Source organism: Phocoena phocoena, chromosome 2 (genome assembly GCF_963924675.1).
Source record: "Phocoena phocoena chromosome 2, mPhoPho1.1, whole genome shotgun sequence".
In the NCBI taxonomy this organism is placed as follows: domain Eukaryota; kingdom Metazoa; phylum Chordata; class Mammalia; order Artiodactyla; family Phocoenidae; genus Phocoena; species Phocoena phocoena.
In genome coordinates, this window is record NC_089220.1 from 36,903,333 (window position 1) to 36,916,623 (window position 13,291).

Below are 13,291 nucleotides of genomic sequence, written 5' to 3' on the forward strand. Positions count from 1 at the left end.
TGTTCCTGTGAAAGCTTTGAATAAAACTGTAAAGGACTAATAGCTATTGGGTTAGGTATGGGTAAGATTGGGGCCAAACCATTTATACACCTATAAAGAGTCTGCATTCAGATTGCTTTAGGAGTGCCTAAGTTCTTGCTCTGTTTTAATGAAGCTGAAACTGAAAATCCAGAGACAAGGTAACTTGTGATTAAATTGGCAGAGGTGCTTAAAGAGAAATCCTTGGCCCTCTGACCAAAGACTGCAAATAAATATATCATGTTTTAAGTAAAACGATATTTTAAATTGTATACTTAAAAAAGAAAAGATTTCCAATTTAGCCTTAGGTTAGAAACGCTTTTAATGTACTAGAGTCTGTTAGTGGCTGTGGTTCTCCTGGTTTGGGACCAGGGCAGTAGCACATACACTCCAGCTGTAGGGGACAGTGTATGCAGTGAGAAGAACAGCAGGACTGGACCCCCCCGACACACAGATGGAATCTCATTTTTTTTTGTCTCATTACTTCTTGCTAACGGTGACTATGCTTAAACGACCTAACCTTTCTGGCCCTCGGTTTCCTTATCTCTGAAACAGAGGTATCTGCTTCATTGAGTTTTGTGAGGAATAAAGACCTAACACAGTGCCTGGCGTTAAATTTTGCTTTTCCTTCCTTTCTCCCTTGTTGAAAGGCTCATATAAGTTAGGAGTTTTGATACAATACAGTTTCAGAAAGCAGGGTTCAGAGATGTTCCTGAATTTTTCCTGGAAAAGGTCATTGAATTTGACCAAAAAGTCACTGTATAGGGCTAAGAAAAAATATTTCATTATCTTAGATTACAGAAGGAATGAGATGGATTGATGTGCAAACAGATGGATATTTTGGCCCTTTACTGACCACGGGAAAAGACGATTAGGAATGAATTTTCTTAACTGTGCCTCCCTCCTTTCCCAGCCCTCTTCTCGTCTGTCCTCCTGAGAAAACCCTTGATCTAGATTCTTCCTTCTATCCAATCTTAGAGGATTAGGGATTCTCCCTGCATTCTGGATCCTCCTGCATAATTCCATTTCCCCGTTTTATTCAGAAATCCTGTCCCTTTTGTCATCACCTTTTTCTTCTGCATTTCCAGTCCTTTCTGCTGAGGTATTAATATCGTTGTTTCAATGGTAGGAGGGTACCCACCCAGACTAGCTCCAGGGACAAGGCTTCATTATAAGAATATACTGAAATGCAAATAGGCAGGAAACCGACCTGAGTAACTGTATACCTGATCTAGAACCCTGTGTTGGGACAATAGCTCGGCATCTTTCAGATGCCATCTCTTTATTCACCCGCTGTGGAGACACTTGAAAGTAATTTGATAGGGAGGTGATATAAAATTGTTGTTAAAAGCACCAGCTCTGCATTCAGAACACTGATTGGTTTTAGATCCTGCTTCTGCTATTTTCTAGCTTTTCTACCTTGGGCAAGTTACTTGAGCTTTCTTGTGCCTGGATCCTCTCCTGTATGTTGGAGATAGTAATAGCACCTTTTCTCTAGGGTGGTTGTCAGGATGGGATAATCTATATACAATAATACACAATGTCTGGCATACGGAAGCTTCCAGTAGATACTAGTTGTCACGATCATCATTTACCATGGTTGTTGTTGTCATCATCTTTTCGCTGGGGCACTTTCTAATATGGAGCACTCCTATTTGGTACTTTCTCATTAAGCTCACTCAGAGGCACACTGAGTGACTGCTTGGATTACGGTGTCAAAGCCATAACACTAGGAATGTCCTTGGTAGAAAAATGTGAGTTCTTTGTCAATGACTTTATTTTTTGACCTTCTCAATTTCATTTTATTCCAGTGTATACAATACAACTTGGTTTACCAGTTAAAACTAGGAACTCTATCAATAGATTCTAGGGGCTTTATTTTATTGATCCCAACTTAGAACAGGGTCTAGTACATAGAACTTTGTTGGGGAAATTTGGTCAAATAAATTTGAATGTGTGGAATCAAAACCTTTTACTTTGTATGGAAATCTGTTTTGTAAACTCCTTATCCTCATATACTCCACAAAAGAGAAATGTGTGATCAGAAAGATACTTTCTTAACCATACATTTTGTCCCACTTTACCCTGGAGGTATAATCGAACTTTAATAATATAATTATAATACTATATATAATGTAAATAATAATAGCACTTTATCTGATTACTAATAAAATGAATTACATTTTAGGCTTTTAATTCTTTTCATGAAAATTTTGATTCAGTTATCCCTAGATGAATAGAGCCCTTTCTTCTACTGCAGTTAGCCAAGAATAAGGGAAATTCAGATAAATTTTCTTGGAAGCAAATAATTTAAATTTGCTCATACCTCCTAACTAATATTTCTTTGTATAAATGTGGACAATTGAATTTCGTGAACAAACACAATGGTGGGAGTATAGAAACTAGGCATTCTGATTTTAACTTTTAGATTTTTTTTAGGGAAGATTCATATAAATGTTGTGCCCATGCTAACAACATCTTGACTGGTGTCTTTTTTTTTTTTTTTGTGGTACGCGGGCCTCTCACTGTTGTGGCCTCTCCCGTTGCGGAGCACAGGCTCCGGACGCGCAGGCTCAGCAGTCATGGCTCACGGGCCTAGCCGCTCTGCGGCATGTGGGATCTTCCCGGACCGGGGCACGAGCCCGTGTCCCCTGCATCGGCAGGCGGACTCTCAACCACTGCGCCACCAGGGAAGCCCGACTTATGTCTTTTTAAATTCCATCTTACATTTTTGTCTTTAACCAATGAATATTTAGAAATATTTTGTGCTCATAGGACTTTGGAAGTTATATTTTTGTTACTGATTTCTATTTTTATTGTGGTCAGAGAATATGATCTATATGATATCAGTTTTAGTTAAAGTTTTATTAATGACTTGTTATGTGATAATTTTTGCAAATTCCATGAGCTTTTATAGCTCAAGCTTCTTAATTGTGCAGTTCAAATGTTCTGTATTCTTTTTCCCCATCTATTTTGTTAGTTTCTGAGAGAGATACAGTAACATCCCATTATATTGATATTAGTGTATTTGTCAGTTTCTCTTTTTCTTTCAATCACTTTTTGGCATTTTGTTTGTAGGCTCTGTTTTCTTGTTGTTTTGATGTATATGAGCTTAGAATTATTTACCTTCCTTTTATAATCTACTTATGAGACCTTAATAATGATTTTTGCCTTTAAGTTTATTTTGTCTGATAGTGACTCCAATTTATTTGGTTAATTTTTGCCATTGTATCTTCTTCTACCCCTTTACTTTCAGTTTTTCTGCATGTTAGATGTATTCCTTATAACCAGTCTATGTCTAGATTAAAAAATATGTCTGATCTCAGAGTTGCTCTTAATTGATTAATTTAGTCTGTTTATGTTTATTGTGATCGTTAGTATTTGGGTTCATTTCTATCATCTTATTTTGTGCTTTTTAAAAAAATTAATCACATATTTTCTACTTTTTTTCCTTTTTGGAGTTGATCATATTTTCCTGGTTTCTTTTTTCTCTTCTGCCAGTTTGGAAATCATACATTCTGTTTTAATTCTTTTAGTGGCACTATTTCTATTTTTAGCATGCATTCCTGATTAATTTTATTTTATTTTTATTTTATTTATTTTTTTTTTTGCAGTGCTGTGTCCTTGTTTAATTCTTTTTTTTTTTTTATTTATTATTATTTTTTTTAACATCTTTATTGGGGTATAATTGCTTTACAATGGTGTGTTAGTTTCTGATTTGTAACAAAGTGAATCAGCTATACATATACATGCGCTCCCATGTGTCTTCCCTCTTGCGTCTCCCTCCCTCCCACTCTCCCCCTCCCACCCCTCCAGGCTGTCCCAAAGCCCCGAGCTTATATCCCTGTGCCTTGCGGCTGCTTCCCCCTAGCTATCTACCTTACTACGTTTGTTAGTGTGTATATGTCCATGACTCTCTCTCGCCCTGTCAAAACTCACCCTTCCCCCTCCCCATATCCTCAAGTCCGTTCTCCAGTAGGTCTGCGCCTCTATTCCTGTCTTATCCCTAGGTTCTTCATGACATTTTTTCCCCTTAAATTCCATATATATGTGTTAGCATACGGTATTTGTCTTTGTCTTTCTGACTTACTTCACTCTGTATGACAGACTCTAGGTCTATCCATCTCATTACAAATATCTCAATTTCATTTCTTTTTAAGGCTGAGTAATATTCCATTGTGTATATGTGCCACATCTTCTTTATCCATTCGTCCGATGATGGGTGCTTAGGTTCTTTCCATCTCCGGGCTATTGTAAATAGAGCTGCAATGAACATTTTGGTACATGACTCTTTTTGAATTTTGGTTTTCTCAGGGTATATGCCCAGTAGTGGGATTGCTGGGTCATATGGTAATTCTATTTGTAGTTTTTTAAGGAACCTCCATACTGTTCTCCATAGTGGCTGAACCAATTCACATTCCCACCAGCAGTGCAAGAGTGTCCCCTTTTCTCCACACCCTCTCCAGCATTTATTGTTTCTAGATTTTTTGATGATGGCCATTCTGACTGGTGTGAGATGATATCTCATTGTAGTTTTGATTTGCATTTCTCTAATGATTAATGATGTTGAGCATTCTTTCATGTGTTTGTTGGCATTCTGTATATCTTCTTTGGAGAAATGTCTGTTTATGTCTTCTGCCCATTTTTGGATGGGGTTGTTTGTTTTTTTGTTATTGAGCTGCATGAGCTGCTTGTAAATTTTGGAGATTAATCCTTTGTCAGTTGCTTCATTTGCAAATGTTTTCTCCCATTCTGAGGGTTGTCTTTTGGTCTTGATTATGGTTTCCTTTGCTGTGCAAAAGCTTTGAAGTTTCATTAGGTCCCATTTGTTTATTTTTGTTTTTATTTCCATTACTCTAGGAGGTGGGTCAGAAAGGATCTTGCTGTGATTTATGTCATAGAGTGTTCTTCCTATGTTTTCCTCTAAGAGTTTGATAGTTTCTGGCCTTACATTTAGGTCTTTAATCCATTTTGAGCTTATTTTTGTGTATGGTGTTAGGGAGTGATCTAATCTCATACTTTTACATGTACCTGTCCAGTTTTCCCAGCACCATTTATTGAAGAGGCTGTCCTTTCTCCACTGTACATTCCTGCCTCCTTTATCAAAGATAAGGTGTCCATATGTGCGTGGGTTTATCTCTGGGCTTTCTATCCTGTTCCACTGATCTATCTTTCTGTTTTTGTGCCAGTACCATACTGTCTTGATTACTGTTGCTTTGTAGTATAGTCTGAAGTCAGGGAGCCTGATTCCTCCAGCTCCTTTTTTCGTTCTCAAGATTGCTTTGGCTATTCGGGGTCTTTTGTGTTTCCATACAAATTGCGAAATTTTTTGTTCTAGTTCTGTGAAAAATGCCAGTGGTAGTTTGATAGGGATTGCATTGAATCTGTAGATTGCTTTGGGTAGTAGAGTCATTTTCACAATGTTGATTCTTCCCATCCAAGAGCATGGTATATCTCTCCATCTATTTGTATCATCTTTAATTTCTTTCATCAGTGTCTTATAATTTTCTGCATACAGGTCTTTCGTATCCTTAGGTAGGTTTATTCCTAGATATTTTATTCTTTTTGTCGCAGTGGTAAGTGGGAGTGTTTTCTTGATTTCACTTTCAGATTTTTCATCATTAGTATATAGGAATGCCAGAGATTTCTGTGCATTAATTTTGTATCCTGCTACTTTACCAAATTCATTGATTAGCTCTAGTAGTTTTCTGGTAGCATCTTTAGGATTCTCTATGTATAGTATCATGTCATCTGCAAACAGTGACAGCTTTACTTCTTCTTTTCCGATGTGGATTCCTTTTATTTCCTTTTCTTCTCTGATTGCTGTGGCTAAAACTTCCAAAACTATGTTGAATAAGAGTGGTGAGAGTGGGCAACCTTGTCTTGTTCCTGATCTTAGTGGAAATGCTTTCAGTTTTTCACCATTGAGGATGATGTTTGCTGTGGGCTTGTCATATATGGCCTTTATTATGTTGAGGAAAGTTCCCTCTATGCCTACTTTCTGGAGGGTTTTTATCATAAATGGGTGTTGAATTTTGTCAAAAGCTTTCTCTGCATCTATTGAGATGATCATATGGTTTTTCTCCTTCAATTTGTTAATATGGTTTATCACATTGATAGATTTGCGTATATTGAAGAATCCTTGCATTCCTGGAATAAACCCCACTTGATCATGGTGTATGATCCTTTTAATGTGCTGTTGGATTCTGTTTGCTAGTATTTTGTTGAGGATTTTTGCATCTATGTTCATCAGTGATATTGGCCTGTAGTTTTCTTTCTTTGTGACATCCTTGTCTGGTTTTGGTATCAAGGTGATGGTGGCCTCGTAGAAGGAATTTGGGAGTGTTCCTCCCTCTGCTATATTTTGGAAGAGTTCGAGAAGGATAGGTGTTAGCTCTTCTCTAAACGTTTGATAGAATTCACCTGTGAAGCCATCTGGTCCTGGGCTTTTGTTTGTTGGAAGATTTTTAATCACAGTTTCAATTTCAGTGCTTGTGATTGGTCTGTTCATATTTTCTATTTCTTCCTGATTCAGTTTTGGCAGGTTGTGCATTTCTAAGAATTTGTCCATTTCTTCCAGATTGTCCATTTTATTGGCATAGAGTTGCTTGTAGTAATCTCTCATGATTTTTTTTATTTCTGCAGTGTCAGTTGTTATTTCTCCTTTCTCATTTCTAATTCTATTGATTTGAGTCTTCTCCCTTTTTTTCTTGATGAGTCTGGCTAGTGGTTTATCTATTTTGTTTATCTTCTCAAAGAACCAGCTTTTAGTTTTATTGATCTTTGCTATCGTTTCCTTCATTTCTTTTTCATTTATTTCTGATCTGATTTTTATGATTTCTTTCCTTCTGCTAGCTTTGGGGCTTTTTTGTTCTTCTTTCTCTAATTGCTTGAGGTGCAAGGTTAGGTTGTTTATTCGAGATGTTTCCTGCTTCTTAAGGTGGGCTTGTATTGCTATAAACTTCCCCCTTAGAACTGCTTTTGCTGCATCCCATAGGTTTTGGGTCGTTGTGTCTCCATTGTCATTTGTTTCTAGGTATTTTTTTATTTCCTCTTTGATTTCTTCAGTGATCACTTCATTATTAAGTAGTGTATTGTTTAGCCTCCATGTGTTTGTATATTTTACAGATCTTTTCCTGTAATTGATATCTAGTCTCATGGCGTTGTGGTCAGAAAAGATACTTGATACAATTTCAGTTTTCTTAAATTTACCAAGGCTTGATTTGTGACCCAAGATATGATCTATCCTGGAGAATGTTCCATGAGCACTTGAGAAAAATGTGTATTCTGTTGTTTTTGGATGGAGTGTCCTATAAATATCAATTAAGTCCATCTTGTTTAATGTACCATTTAAAGCTTGTGTTTCCTTATTTATTTTCATTTTGGATGATCTGTCCATGGGTGAAAGTGGGGTGTTAAAGTCCCTTACTATGAATGTGTTACTGTCAATTTCCCCTTTTATGGCTGTTAGTATTTGCCTTAGGTATTGAGGTGCTCCTATGTTGGGTGCATAAATATTTACAATTGTTATATCTTCTTCTTGGATCGATCCCTTGATCATTATGTAGTGTCCTTCTTTATCCCTTTTAATAGTCCTTATTTTAAAGTCTATTTTGTCTGATATGAGAATTGCTACTCCAGCTTTCTTTTGGTTTCCATTTGCATGGAATATCTTTTTCCATCCCCTTACTTTCCGTCTGTATGTGTCTCTAGGTCTGAGGTGGGTCTCTTGTAGACAGCATATATAAGGGTCTTGTTTTTGTATCCATTCAGCCAATCTGTGTCTTTTGGTGGGAGCATTTAGTCCATTTACATTTAAGGTAATTATCGATATGTATGTTCCTATTCCCATTTTCTATATTGTTTTGGGTTCGTTATTATAGGTCGTTTGCTTCTTTTGCATTTCTTATCTAGAGAAGTTCCTTTAGCATTTGTTGTAAAGCTGGTTTGGTGGTGCTGAACTCTCTCAGCTTTTGCTTGTCTGTAAAGGTTTTAATTTCTCCATCAAATCTGAATGAGATCCTTGCTGGGTAGAGTAGTCTTGGTTGCAGGTTTTTCTCCTTCATCACTTTCAGTATGTCCTGCCACTCCCTTCTGGCTTGTAGGGTTTCTGCTGAGAGATCAGCTGTTAACCTTATGGGGATTCCCTTGTGTGTTATTTGTTGTTTTTCCCTTGCTGCTTTTAATATGCTTTCTTTGTATTTAATTTTTGACAGTTTGATTAATATGTGTCTTGGCGTATTTCTCCTTGTATTTATCCTGTATGGGACTCTCTGTGCTTCCTGGACTTGATTAACTATTTCCTTTCCCATATTAGGGAAGTTTTCAACTATAATCTCTTCAAATATTTTCTCAGTCCCTTTCTTTTTTTCTTCTTCTTCTGGAACCCCTATAATTCGATTGTTGGTGCGTTTAATGTTGTCCCAGAGCTCTCTGAGACTGTCCTCAGTTCTTTTCATTCTTTTTTCTTTATTCTGCTCTGCAGTAGTTATTTCCACTACTTTATCTTCCAGGTCACTTATCCGTTCTTCTGCCTCAGTTATTCTGCTATTGATCCTATCTAGAGTACTTTTAATTTCATTTATTGCGTTGTTCATCGTTGCTTGTTTCATCTTTAGTTCTTGTAGGTCCTTGTTAACTGTTTCTTGCATTTTGTCCATTCTACTTCCAAGATTTCGGATCATCCTTACTATCATTATTCTGAATTCTTTTTCAGGTAGATTGCCTATTTCCTCTTCATTTGTTAGGTCTGGTGGGTTTTTATCTTGCTCCTTCATCTGCTGTGTGTTTTTCTGTCTTCTCATTTTGCTTATCTTACTGTGTTTGGGGTCTCCTTTTTCAGGCTGCACGTTCGTAGTTCCCATTGTTTTTGATGTCTGTCTCCAGTGGCTAAGGTTGTTTCAGCGGGTTGTGTAGGCTTCCTGGTGGAGGGGACTAGTGCCTGTGTTGTGCTGGATGAGGCTGGATCTTGTCTCTCTAGTGGGCAGGTTCACGTCTGGTGGTGTGTTTTGGGGTGTCTGTGGCCTTGTTATGATTTTAGGCAGCGTCTCTGCTAATGGGTGGGGTTGTGTTCCTGTTTTGCTAGTTGTTTGGCATAGGTTGTCCAGCACTGTGGCTTGCTGGTCGTTGAGTGAAGCTGGGTGCTGGTGTTAAGATGGAGGTCTCTGGGAGATTTCCACCGTTTAATATTATGTGGAGCTGGGAGGTCTCTTGTTGATCAGTGTCCTGAAGTTGGCTCTCCTACCTCAGAGGCAGAGCCCTGCCTCCTGGGCTGGAGCACCAAGAGCCTTTCATCCACACGGCTGCTGGTCTTGGAGAGTCTCCTGGAGAAGCGGGAGGCGGCTGCAGCTCACCCTTGGGACGTACGTAGACACATATTGGGGAACATTCAGCCACGTGAACACTGCTGCTGTGGCGGCTGATGTCCTGCCTCTTGAGCCCCGAGACCTAGCACCAGCCAACACCCTACAGACGCCAGTGGTGGGACGCTTCAGGCTGAACAGCTAACTGGGAGAGGACGCAGCCCTACCTATCAGCACACAGGCTGCCTAACGACTTACAGCTGCCTTTGGACACCCTGATTAATTTTAGAATCAAGCCACTCTAATAGATATCTCTCTTCCTAAATAAAAATTTTGAATGTTCTAGTCAAAATTATTCCTCTCTCATCTTATATGTTATTGTCTGGTATTTTGGTTCTACCTTGTTTCTGTACCTCGAAAAATTATTATTATTTTATTCAGTGTTTTTCAGATTTACTCACATATTTACCAGTTTATTTTCTTACCACTGCTTCTTGACTTTCTTTGCTTCCTTCAGGTTCATTTTTCTCCATCCCAAAGAACATAGTATTTATTTCAAAGGGGCTGTGAGTGATATATGTTCCCAATCTTTTTAAACTGAAAATACCTTTAATTTATCCTCACTCTTGAATGATAGGTTAGCTGGGAATATAATTCTGAATTGAAAGCTTCTTTCTTTTTTTTTTTTTTTAATTTATTTATTTTAAGTAATTTATTTTTGGCTAGTTGGGTCTTTGTTGCTGCGCGTGGGCTTTCTCTAGTTGGGGCGAGCAGGGGATACTCTTCGTTGTGGTGCCCGGGCGTCTCATTGTGGTGGCTTCTCTTGTTGTGGAGCACGGGCTCTAGGCACATGGGCTTCAGTAGTTGTGGCTCACGGGGTCAGTAGTTGTGGCTCACAGGCATCGGTAGTTGTGGCTCATGGGCTCTAGAGCGCAGGCCCAGTAGTTGTGGCACACGGACTTTGTTGCTCTGTGGCATGTGGGATCTTCCTGGACTAGGGCTTGAACCCATGTCCCCTGCATTGGCAGGTGGATTCTTAACCACTGAGCCACCAGGGAAGCCTGAAAGCTTCTTTCTTAAAGACATTATCCCATTGTGTTCTGCTATATAAACTTACAGTAACTGAAACGTTTTGGTACCAGCACAAGAATAGAAAAATAGATCTATGAAAAAGTGTAGAAAATCTGGAAGAAGATATTTTTATACACAATTATTTATTAAATGACAAGACATTTTATAAAAATCAATGGGAAAAGGTTATTTAATAAATGGTATGTGGAAAGTTGTACATCCATTTGGAAAACCATAACATGAAATATCAATATGGCATAATAGAAGCATACATAAAATTTCAAATATGTTTGAACCACAAAAGTGTTTAAAAAAGATATAGGAGAATATTTGTGTAATCTTTATGTGAAACAAAAAGACAGATGTGACTGTGTACTAAATCTTATGACAGAAGACACCATGAGCAGAGTTAAAAGATATATTAACAGCTAAGACAAATATTGAATACAACAAAAGTTATCATTCCTATATAAAGAGCCTTTGTAGGTAATTAAGGAGATAAAGAGCAAAAGAAGCAAATAGGCAATATACAAGTAAGAGAAAATGAAGGGCAAACATTTTAGTCAACCTTGCTAGTAATTGAAAAAATACAAAGTAAAATGAGACTGTTTAGTCACTTGACAGATTAGCAAACATTAAAAATGATTTTTAATGTCCAATGGTGTTATAAGAAAATAGGTAGCCCTTAAAGTATTATTTAGATTATAAATTTTAAAATAGTTTTGAAGGGCAATCTATCAATACGTATCAAAATTTTAAATTTTAATTTAAACGAGCAACTTGGTTCAGCAACTTGACTTCTTTCTGTTTATTATAAGGGAGTAATTGGATATAGGAACAAAGATGCATTTTCATTGTAATGTGTAATATAGTAGCAAAGAAATTGCTAGAGTTCCATCAACAGGGGACACTTTAAATAAGTGGTGCTATACTCATAGAACAGAATGCTATATAGATTTTTTAATTGTTATAAAATGATACATTTTTAATAAAAAAAGAAAAGGGAGGTTATACAATTATATATACACACACATATATACATACACTATGTATGTCCTAAAGTTGTATACAAAATATGGAAAAGTATAAAAGCATTAAAAGAAAACTGACTTTAAGCCAAAATTTGTGCTCGTCTATATTTTCCAGATTTTTTCAATTACTTTATTGTTTGAAATAAACTTGTTTGTGTTAAGTATGTAAAAAGAATACACAGACACGCCCACACACACACACACGCAAAAGAATTTAAGGATGTATTATTAAAAGTGCATTATTTATAATCAGTTCCTAACTTTTCTTTATCTTCTTCCTGAAGAAGATTCCTAATTTCATGGTTTGGAAACTGAGGTATACCAGCACTCTTTAAAAGAGAAATGGATTTAGATTTAGAAATGGAATAGATGACCTTGAAGTGGAAACCTAAAGATCATTTGGGCTATTGTCCCTAAAAAGTCATTACTGATTTTGCCAGTACAGTCAGTCACAAATACAATAATCTTTAGTACGTGCCCCACAGGCTCCAGAAATAAAAGTCGGGCTCCTGTTCTAAGGCACATTCTGTGAATAGACTCAGGTCTTCCAGTGATATCGCTGCTTCATTTTTACCCTGGCGACTGGGGGAACTTGACTGCTGGGTTGGAGAAGAGACGGGAAAGCAGTGTGTTATCGTCTGCTCTCTGCTTTAGGTTCCCGGAGAGAAAGGTGTGGGTACCGCGTAGTTCGAAGGCAGAGAAATTCTGATGAGCAGCTGCACTGCCTGAGCAAAGCCAAGAAAAATGGTGGGCACGTGACCCGCGTGAAGGAGCTGCTGCTGAGTGCCCTGAGCCCAGAGCAGCTGGTGCTCACGCTCCTCGAGGCCGAGCCGCCCCACGTGCTCGTGAGCCGCCCCAGCACGCCCTTCACCGAGGCCTCCATGATGATGTCCCTGACCAAGCTGGCTGACAAGGAACTGGTACACATGATCGGCTGGGCCAAGAAAATTCCGGGTAGGGCTTTCTGGGTCTTAGCTTTAAATTTATTTGTGGAAAGGGCCGCCTCTAACATTTATGGGGCAAGAATACAAAATGGAGGTCCACGTTGTGTCTTGGGTATTTAGCAGTTTGAGAGCTTGATTTATAACCTTTAAATGAAATATGTTCTTTCTTCCTATTTTGACATGTATGCCTTCAACACGTCCTGGAAGACCAGGCTCCAGTTTAGAATTCTTGAATTCCTCTGAGTTCTGTACCAGACATGGCAGTGCAGAAAGAGTTGTATATGGTGGACCCCTTCTCTTCCTGACTCTCTGCCTTCTTCTCCAACTCCTGGATCCATCCCATACCACCTTGCACACACCCCATCCTACCTGTCCACATCTCCTACGGACACTAGCCTGTTGGCCATGTCTCATGCCTAGATCTGGTCTGGGACGAAGGACCCAGGGAAGAGACCCACCCAGGCTCTGGAAGTGGATATGAGGCCATTTAGGCAGGAAATTCTAGGGTCCTGGGACCTGGAACATGGTCTAAAAGGAAGGGATCTGGGCTCCACCTTAACCCATCTCTTGGCTGTGGACTTCTCACCTTGGGAGGAGGGGTGGGGCTCAGTATGACCAGAATGAAAGTGAAACATTTCTCAGATGCTAAATAGGAATTGTAAAATTTTGTTCCAATAGAGAAGGAATCAGTAGTATGTACATATATGTGGATAAATAGAGTAAATCAGCTGTAGAAGTAACATGAATCATCAATAAACCTGGAATGCTTTTTAACTTGATAGACTTAAAAATGGGTTTGGTTATTCGTAAATTGTCATTTAGAACATTCATTTTCCATCCTATAATGTGTCCACTTTCCAAGACCAGTTTGTAACATATACTGCATTGTCACCATCTAATTATTATTTGAATTGGTGTTTCTGTG

The 13,291-nt window shown here is 38.3% G+C and overlaps 1 protein-coding gene across 3 annotated transcripts in view; it reads left to right on the forward strand.

Annotated features, from left to right (window-relative positions):
- ESR2 (estrogen receptor 2) overlaps positions 1-13,291 on the forward strand; it is a 188,442-nt gene that overhangs the window by 12,893 nt on the left and 162,258 nt on the right. For all 3 annotated transcript variants that reach the window (XM_065871888.1, XM_065871889.1, XM_065871890.1), the window contains exon 4: positions 12,077-12,376. In XM_065871888.1, coding sequence (XP_065727960.1) covers positions 12,077-12,376 — 300 coding nt within the window. The remainder of the gene's footprint in view (positions 1-12,076; positions 12,377-13,291) is intronic.